Source organism: Sciurus carolinensis, chromosome 16 (assembly GCF_902686445.1).
Source record: "Sciurus carolinensis chromosome 16, mSciCar1.2, whole genome shotgun sequence".
NCBI lineage: Eukaryota > Metazoa > Chordata > Mammalia > Rodentia > Sciuridae > Sciurus > Sciurus carolinensis.
In genome coordinates this window covers 65,060,889-65,069,696 of record NC_062228.1, presented here as the reverse complement: position 1 = coordinate 65,069,696, position 8,808 = coordinate 65,060,889, and the positions used below count along the sequence as shown (strand labels likewise).

The 8,808-nt window shown below is 56.5% G+C and overlaps 1 protein-coding gene and 1 long non-coding RNA gene across 6 annotated transcripts; one reads left to right on the top strand and one right to left on the bottom strand.

Annotated features, from left to right (window-relative positions):
* Nucleotides 1-855: 855 nt before the first annotated feature.
* LOC124966947 (uncharacterized) lies at nucleotides 856-4,681 on the bottom strand. Its single transcript, XR_007105438.1, has 3 exons — nucleotides 3,635-4,681; nucleotides 2,410-3,433; nucleotides 856-2,285 (listed from the first exon to the last, which is right to left on the bottom strand). It is a non-coding gene; the product is annotated as an uncharacterized LOC124966947 (long non-coding RNA).
* Nucleotides 1,571-8,790, top strand: Tmem150b (transmembrane protein 150B). Of its 5 annotated transcripts, none has more exons than XM_047528824.1 (7): nucleotides 1,571-2,146; nucleotides 3,690-3,765; nucleotides 4,087-4,146; nucleotides 4,231-4,298; nucleotides 4,535-4,662; nucleotides 5,785-5,968; nucleotides 8,081-8,790. In XM_047528824.1, exons 1-7 carry the CDS (start codon nucleotides 2,125-2,127, stop codon nucleotides 8,287-8,289), a joined length of 747 nt encoding a protein of 248 aa, XP_047384780.1. In that variant the 5' UTR covers nucleotides 1,571-2,124; the 3' UTR covers nucleotides 8,290-8,790. The 5 variants fall into 5 exon arrangements, with proteins under 5 accessions (XP_047384780.1, XP_047384781.1, XP_047384782.1 ...); XM_047528825.1 differs by lacking the exon at nucleotides 1,571-2,146 and adding an exon at nucleotides 2,834-2,968; XM_047528826.1 differs by lacking the exon at nucleotides 1,571-2,146 and adding an exon at nucleotides 3,247-3,414.
* The last annotated feature ends 18 nt before the right edge of the window (nucleotides 8,791-8,808 follow it).

Below are 8,808 nucleotides of genomic sequence, written 5' to 3'. Positions count from 1 at the left end.
TGGGAGGCAGCATCCTTACAGGTAAGAGGGAGGCAGGAGGACGGCAGCAGGGGCAGTGGTGCGCTGTGAAGAGAAGGGCCAGGAGTGGCGGATGCGGGGCCTCTGCGGCTGGGAAGGCGGGGTGTGGATCCTCCCCTGGAGCCTCCAGAGCAGCCAGCCCTACTGATGCCTGGGCATCAGCCGGGAGCCTGTCGGGCTGGGCACCTCCTGGACTGCCAGGTAACCCACGTGTTGTCCTCGGCCACGCATCTGGGGACTCTGTGGTAGCACAGGAGACCCCTTCGGGTGTCCCACTGTTCTGTGGCAAGGGGACTCCTCTGGCTGCGCTGAAACCGGGTCTCCAGGGACCAGCTGACTCTGGGGGAAAGGCCTCTGGCTTCTAAGCTCTCACAGCCTCCTCCGAGCATGGTCTGGGAGAGGCTTCTGGCTCCTCCCACCCTGCAGACAACACACCCTGGCCAGTCCTGCGAGTCAGCTACTTCCTCTCCTGAGCCCTGGCCCCGAGCCAAGTCCATTGCGACTCCTCGGGTCCTGATGCTGGATCCCTGTGGGACCTCCACATGGGGTCACCCACAGAGGGTGGAGGGTCCTCATCTGAGATCCTCTGTTGGGTCCTTGTTTTCAAATGTTTGTGGGGTTTGTCTTTGTTTGTCTCATGTTCTTTTCTTCCTATCAGAAAACCTGGGAGTCGGGGCTGGGGTTGTGGCTCAGTGATGGAGCGCTTGCCTAGCATGTGTGAGGCACTGGGTTTGGGTCTCAGAACTGCATATAAATAAATGAATGAAAACAAAGGTTCATCAATAACTAAAATATATAGGTATCAAAAATAATTAAAAAACAAAAAACCTGGGAGTCGTAAGTCCTAGTTACTGGGACACTGGAAATCCATAGCACTTAGGGCCTTGGAATCATTTATTTTCTGTGGTACTGGGGAACTAAGTCCAGGGGTGCTTTACCACTAAACTACACCCCCAGCCCTTTCTATTTTGACACAGGGTCTCGCTAAGTTGACATGGCTGGACTCGAACTTGCCACTCTCCTGCTCAGCCTCTGGAGTACCTGGGATCACAGGTGTGCCAACATGCCAGCCTGGGGCCTTAGTGTCACGGAGTGAATCTGGAATGCCCCCCCCCCCAAAGCCTCACATGTTGACAAGTTGGTCCCCAGTGCAGCAGTGTTCAGAGACGGGTGTGTGGGGAGTGGTTGGATGATGAGAACCGCCAGATCAGTGGACTAGCCCAATGATGGTTCACAGCTGGATGCCATATTAGGAGGTTTAAGGGACTGGGTTTGGCGGGGGGTGCCCTTGGGGACCTGTCCCTGGTTCTTCCTTCCTCTCTCTGCTTCCCAGCTGCCATGAATTGAGCTGCTTTGTTCTGCCATGCCCTTACACCATGACACTCTGCCTCACCTCAGGCCCCAGCAGTGGAGTCAGCCAGCCAATGACTGACACCTCTGAAAGCATGAACCAAAACAAATCTTCCCTCCTCCAAGTGGTTTACCTCGGGTATTTTGTCATAGCAACAGAAAGCTGATGAACACACTTCGTTCTTGAGTCCTGAGAGATGGTGTCAGCAGACAGTAACTTAACCATAAAAAAGAATGGATCTGTGATAGAGGGCACAGCCTGTATCAGCCGTGTTCCACTGTGGGTAGTGCTATCCCACAGATGGGTCACTTACGAAGAAAAGAGGATTTTTGTTGCTCATGGTGTGGTCCAAGGTTAGGGGCTACATCTGGGGCTGGCCTTCCTGCTGGCCCAGTCCACAGAGGCTGCAGGGCACCCTTTGGTGGGAGACAGGGACGCTGGAGAGACCTGGCCAGACCAGGCCAGGAGTCAGATGCTGTACTGAGCTGCTGATCCCGGGAGCCGTCTACTGTCTACTCGCTCACAAGGGCTGAGCCTCCCACCTTTTCAAGGCCCCGCCTGGCCCGGCTCTCAGTAGCTGGGGTGGAGATCTAGTCTGAACCTGAGTGCCAGAGGGGATGTGTCCCATTCAAGCCACAGCAATGCGAGGAGCCTCAGCCCTGTGCTCGGCAAAGGCTGCAGCCAGAGGATGCAGCGAACAATTCCGCTGACGTGAAAAACCCAGAAGTGGCGTCTACTGTGCAAGTGGCCTTCCGATGGGGGTCAGGCTGGGGAGAGGTAAGGACAGCTCCGTGGATGTTGGGTCTGCTCCTGGGTGAGCAAACAGTTCTGGGCTGCCCATGGTGGCACAAGCCAGCAATCCCAACTCAGGAGGGCCTCACAAGTTTGAGGCCAGTCTGGGTAACTGAGTGAGACCCTGTGTCAACATCGAAAAAAGAAAAAAGCAGTGAGCATGTAGCTTGGTGCAGAGCGCTCCTGGGTTCATCCCCAGTACCCCCCAAAAATTTTTGGACCAGACAGAAGTGGTGGTGACACATTACCAGTGTATTAAATGCCACTGAATTATGAACTTCAAAATGGTGATTCTATGCTATGGAAATTCCACCTGCATTAAACAAACAAAATTAAGCAGAGATGCTGAGGGAGGAGGTAGTTTGGCTCCCTGGGGCGAGGCAGGAGCACTTGGATTTGAGGGGGGAGGATTGGGGCCTAGATCCTTGGATCTTGGAGGAAGCAGGAGAAACCTGACTCAAACACCTGGGTAGTACAGGAGAGGAGGCCAGAAGTTGAGGGCGGCTGCCTGGAAGAGGAAAATGGTCAGAGCAGAGGAAGTCGAGCTGTCTGAGAGGGTTTCAGATGCAGATTTCATCACTAAGGTCCCTTTCCCACCCACACTCGGCCTGCCTGGGGAACTCCAGCATAGCAGAAAAAGAAAGGGAGAGGGCAGACAATGTGGGTGGAGGCGGGACACCAGGGCCTCACCTCCAGCAGCCCACGGACAGAAATGCTGGGAGAAGGGAGGACTCCTCAAATGAGGCCTGGATCCTCCTCCCAGAACAGGCAAGAGCGGGCTGGACCCCGGAGCTAAAGTGAATGCAGGTATTCCAGAAGGAACTGTGGCCCCAGATGGCCCTCTGGGTCTTCAGAGAGGAGAGGACTCGGGGCCTCGACCCTTGGGTCCCCAAGGGAAGAGCGTGGAGAGTTCTGGAGGCTTAGATTTCTGGGGCTGGGGCAGGATAAACGCTAGGAGTTTGGAAGTTGAACCCACAAACTGGAGGAAGGAAGTTAGGGGCTCCCTGAAGGTGCTGCCTGCTGAGTTCTGAGGAGACAGGAAGTAGTGGTTTGCGGGTGAAGGCCATAAAAAGTGGCCAGTCAGACCCAAGGTTGAACAGGAACACCGTCCTCCAAGTACTGGGGCCTGGACTTTGCCTCTGAAGAACTGGATGACCCGCCCGCCCCTGCCCCACCCAGAATCCCAGCCTTTCTTCCCTGAAGGCTCACTAGCCCCAAACCTACCAAGGGAGTTTCGGAAGGGGTGGGACTGTGTAAGGCCAGGGCCCTCGCCTGGAGGTGGGGGAAAGGAGAAGAACAGAAGAACTCAGGGTTGGGAAGGGGGCTGGGAAGGTTACAGGAAATAGCTACAGGGCCTAGAGTTAGGGTGGGGTTGGTTCCATCAGCCCCCTGCCCATTACTTCTGCCTGGGAGCCAATGGGGTCTCAGAGACAGATGGTCTCCATCCCACACACCTGAGGGCTGGCTCCTCACCTGCACAACAGAGAAGTTGCCGGTCCCAGCTCCAGCCCCTCTCCTTCCTCTGCAGAGCCCAGCATGTGGGGCTACATGTCCCTTCTGCCTGTCTTCCTGGCACTGTGGGCTATTGCTGGCGTCTGGATCGTGTGAGTGGCAGAGGCCAGATGGTCCTCCCTGGGTCTGAGGGAGGAGTCTGGGCCTGGACCCCTGGGTCTGAGGGAGGAGTCTGGGCCTGGACCCCTGGGTCTGAGGGAGGAGGCTGGGCCTGGACCCCTGGGTCTGAGGGAGGTGGGCTGGACCTGGAGCCCTGGGTCCGAGGGAGGAGGCTGGGCCTGGACCTCTGGGTCTGAGGGAGGAGGGGTCTAGAAGTTCTGGTTTATTCTGTTAACAGAATGAAGTATTGGGTTAACAGAAAGAAAAGTGCTTGAAAGTCCCTTACTCACCTTGGTGTGTTCCTCCCACCTCAGTTTTGGAATCTCGGTGGTCAACGGGACTGTGGACCTCTCAAAAGGCTTCCCCTTCATCAGGTGGTTATGGCCTGCAGGGTCCTGCAGGAGGAATGTGGGGCTCCGCCTTGGAGGAGCCGTTGGATGACCCTTTACCTTCCACAGCTTCTGTGGATCCTATCCCCCGCAGAGCTGCATCTTCAGCCAGCTGCTCAATGTGGGAGCTGCTATGGGTAAATGTTTCCAAGCCTCTTCCATTCCTGGAGCTCAAACCAACTAAGCCAGTTCCCAGTCCTCCTCCCTGGGACCCAGGGTCCAGGCTCCAACCCTCCTGCTTCAGGCCCAGGGGTCCAGGCCCCAGCTCTCCCCGCTCAAATCCGGGAATTGTCCCCAGCCCTGGACCCATATCCTCCCCTTCCACCATCTCCACCTTGCTGGGGACTCCCAGCCCACTTCCCTGTCCTCCCAGCCGCCTGGATCTGCATTGTGCGTTATCACCAGCTCCGGGACTGGGGCGTCGCAACGTGGCATAACCAGTTGATCCTGTGGTCGGGACTTCTCTGTGCTCTAGGGACATCCATAGTGGGCAACTTCCAGGTGAGACGCAGCGGGTGCCCACAACTCCTGGGCCGGCAATTATGGACTACAACTCCCAGAGTTCACCGCGGCCTCGGGTCACTAGTATGGGGGGGGCTAGACTCGCAATTCCTCTTGGGACTTGTAGTTCCAGGCCTCCGCGAGGTCCGGGAGGCGGCGACCTGCGTGGGGCTTTTAGGGGTTTTGTTGGGGCAAACTTGTGGAACCTCAGGAAGCTGGGAGATTTTGTGCCACCCCTTGTTTAATCGTGAAATTACTGCAATTCACTCATTCTTCGTGGTCTGCACAGCTGTTGAGTGTCCCCCTGTAGGAGTTGTTATCTTGTGTCATTGCCCACAGAACTCTAGGTAGGTCCTCTGGGTCGTATTCCAGAGCTTTCAAATCGGCTTGTCCTTGGTGGATAGAGATGAATCCAGACTCCTTGACTCTAGAACCCACCCTCATGAAGCTCTGTAGGTATTTGTAGAATGAATGAATGGACAAATGATAAAAGAAATCATACTGATTTATTTTGCTATTTTATTTTACTGTCATGTTTCTGAAACCCAGCCTGTCTTGCTGAAATAATGGGGGCTGGGGGAGAACACAGGCTGTTCAGAGGAGAGGCTTTCTCCCCATCTCATTTGCATAGCAGTTCATCCACTTACTCATAGCCTGTGTTCCTCAACTTATTACTATGGTATTATTATATTGCTTTCCTAAGGAGTCATTTTAGACATTCCCCCAATTGTCTCCTCCCCCCACAAAATTTTTAATGCTTAAAAACTTTAACATATATATCTGCTGTAATTCACAAACCATTGATGGCATTTTTCACCCTCAAGAACCAATTTTTATTTCCTTGGGGGTCATATTTGCCCCCACCTTTAAGAATACGAGATTTATTCCACTCTGTTTCCTGAGCATCTACTTTGTGCGAAGCACTGTTCTAGGCATTGAGTCTATAGTAGCGAGTAACAGATTTAAGCACCTGCCCTGTGGAGCCGACAATAGCTGAGGTACCCAGTCCGAAAGCCATTTGGTCTGGTGGTTCTCCGCCTGTTGGATTGGTCAAGGGCCCCCATGTCACCCCCTCCCACTCTCATAGTGTTCCTCTCAACTTTCCTTCCTCTGTTCTCCCAGGAAAAAAACCAGAAGCCCACACACCTGGTGGGGGCCTTCCTCGCCTTCATCTTGGGCAACCTTTACTTCTGGCTGCAACTCCTTCTCTCCTGGCGGATGAAGGGCCTGCCCCAGCCCGGGGCCCCCTGGATCCAGCCGCTGCGCCTGATCCTCTGCAGCCTCTGCACCATCCTCATAGTGGCCAGTATCCTTATTGGCATGGGGGTGGGGCAGGGCATGGGGTGGTCCCTCCCCGGGGTCAGTTTCCTGTGCCCTTGCTACGTGCTGTGCCGCGGTGGAGATTCTTCGTGTGTGCGGGCCGCAGTCTCCCGCAGGATCATCGTGAGTGCTGACTGGAGGTCAGCCAGCCTGGGGTGGAGCTCCATCTGCTCCACGTGCTAGCTGGGGGGACTTGCGCTGCTTTCTTCCACGCCTCTGCCTCCTCACTTACCAAGTGCAGGAGTAACAGGTCCACCTGTGGTTGTGGGGGGCGGGGAGGACAGTGCATATGAGGCGCTTAGATCTGTGCCTGGCATACAGTGAGGCCGGTGCATCCCAGAGCATGACCTGGAGCCAGGCATGGTGCTGGTGTCTGAGTGGAGGCAGGTGGAGGCAGGGGAGCCTCTTGGCCAAAGCCGTGGTGAAGGTCTGAGGAGTCAGTGATGGGCCGCACCTCTCTTCCCAACTCCAGGTACTATGGCTTCACCTGTATGTCTTGAAATGGCCATGGGGAAAGTATTTACACCAGAATAATTGTCAAATGCTACCAAGGAGAGCCAGTTGTTAAACATTTGCCAACATGCCTCCAAGTGGAGGCTCAGTTCCTGCTCGCTTCTGAGTCACCCCAGAACCAGACACTTTCCAGCAGCATGGCACACCTCTGGGTGGGTCCAGTCCCTCTGAGGCCGGGTCCATATCCTTTATCATGAGTAATTCTGATAGGGAGTTCAAGTGCATAGAGAGACAGCAGGAGCTGCTCATCAGTGAGCAGGCTGGCAGGGGAGGCCGAAGGGAAACCAGTCAAGGCCTGGCCGGCTGCGGGCAGTGCGGGCAGTGCGGGGTGAGCCGGCTATCTCCCTTCCCAGAAGAGCAGCGGGAATCCCAGAGTGAATGGGCAGGCTGGCCCTCAGCCTGGCCTTGAGCAACTCCAGCCTGTGGGAACTGGAGTCCTGCTGGTAAAATCCAGCTGGTCCCTCGGAATCTTCACAACCAGGGCTGATAATTAGTTTGGTTGCAGCGAGCGGGAAGGAGCCATAAAGATGGACAGCCCAGTGATAAGGACTGGATGCCCACGACGATGGGTCTGAGACCTGACAGGAATCTGTGGCTGGTCCTGCAGATGTTTGTCCCAGGCTGGGAAGTTGCGGGGAGGGACAGGTGTGTGCAGAAGGTGGAAAAACCAGCTCAGGGAAGGGAATGAGGATGCTGGTCCGACCAGGAGTTCAGGATCTCTAAGACGAGGGGTCACAGGTCTGGGTAATTGGAGAATGGAAAGCCCATGAAGCAGCGTCAGTCCTGGGGGTCAGCAATTTCTGCTCAAGGACTCCCACCTGTTTTGTGCGAGACACCTAGGGCCAGGGGTATCAGCTGCATTCACCATCTGACCCCACTGCCTGGCACATGAGTTTGGAATCCATGGAGGAATGGAATACTGTCTCAGTTGATCCAGGAGGGGCAAGCTGGAGCTAGATTTGATAAAAAGGAGAAGGGGGCTCCAGCGAGAGGTTCCAGAAAATAGGAATTTTCCCCGTGCAGCTGGAGCTGTGAGGCTGCATGGGCTGGTGGTACAGAAAAAGGCTTTAAGGAACTGGACCTGCAGAGCCAGAGAAGGGATGGGTGGAGCCTTGGGAAGGGCAAGGCAGGTAGGAGAGGTGACCCACTGGCCAAGGCAGCCTATCGAGGCAGGACGGTCCGCGAGGGCCCAGCAGGCTTGGGGGAGGAGATTAGGCTGTGGGGCCTGTGGGTGAGGCGGGAGAGGATGTTTAGACCAAGCTGTAAACAGCCTAAGGCTGGTGGGGGAGGAACATCCAGAGGGAGCAGCAGAGCCATCCTAGAAGGGTGGACGGGACAGACACAGGTTTGGGATCTCGGATGTGCACTTTAACCAGAGGTCACATGCAAAGGAAAACCCTGGCACGGAGAGATGGGATGGGAGGACTCGGGCTTGGGGGAGGAGGTGAGGATCCGCGCTGAGGGTATGGCCAGCCGCTGCCAGCTGAGCCGGGGCAGGACGAGCGGTCCGTGGGAGGACACCCAGGTGGGCGGCGGCCTGGGCCCTGGGTTCTTCCTGCGCGCGCGCCCTTGACTGTGTGTGCAGCGGTGGTCCTCTACTCCGGGGCGCTGCGTTCCGCCGCCGCTGCCTGCGAGTGGGCGGTGGCCATGCTGCTCTTCGTGCTCTTCGGCCTCTTGGCCGTGGACTTCTCCAGCCTGGACGGCTGCAGCCTGTGCCTTCAGCCTCAGCAGGGTCTCGGGCCCCCGCCGGGCTCCCCCGTGTCCCTGCAGGTCCAGCTGTCGCAGGCGCTCTGACTTGGGCCCTGCCCTTACGGGTGGAGGAAGAAGAGTGGGCCGATCCCTCCTTCCCCCCACCAAGATGAACCATCGGGGTCTCTCCAACGGGCTGGCACTGGGGGCTGCTGACCATTCCTGTCCCGGAGCCTAGTGGGCATGTGCAGGGGGCTTGGAGCAGCCAGAGCCGGCATTCTGCCTCCGCCCTGCATCCGCACCCAGGAAGCACAAGGCCAAGGCCAGCCAGCTGTCCCTGATGGAGGCTGTTTATTATTGGTTGTTGTTGCCGCCGGTGGAATCAGAGACACGACGCAGGCAGGATCACGCGAAAACCAGAATTCCTTCCGGAGAGCAAATCCGTACAGAAGGTTGTGGGGGTGGGTGAAGGACCAGGGGAGGAGGGGCCCGGGAATGGGGAGTTGGGGACGACACAGGGACAGAGGGCCCCTGTCCGGATCTGCTAAGCCACCCCAACCAGCTCCCATCCCTCCCCCACCCCGCCCACAGAGTTTGATCAATAAATAAAATAATAAATTAATC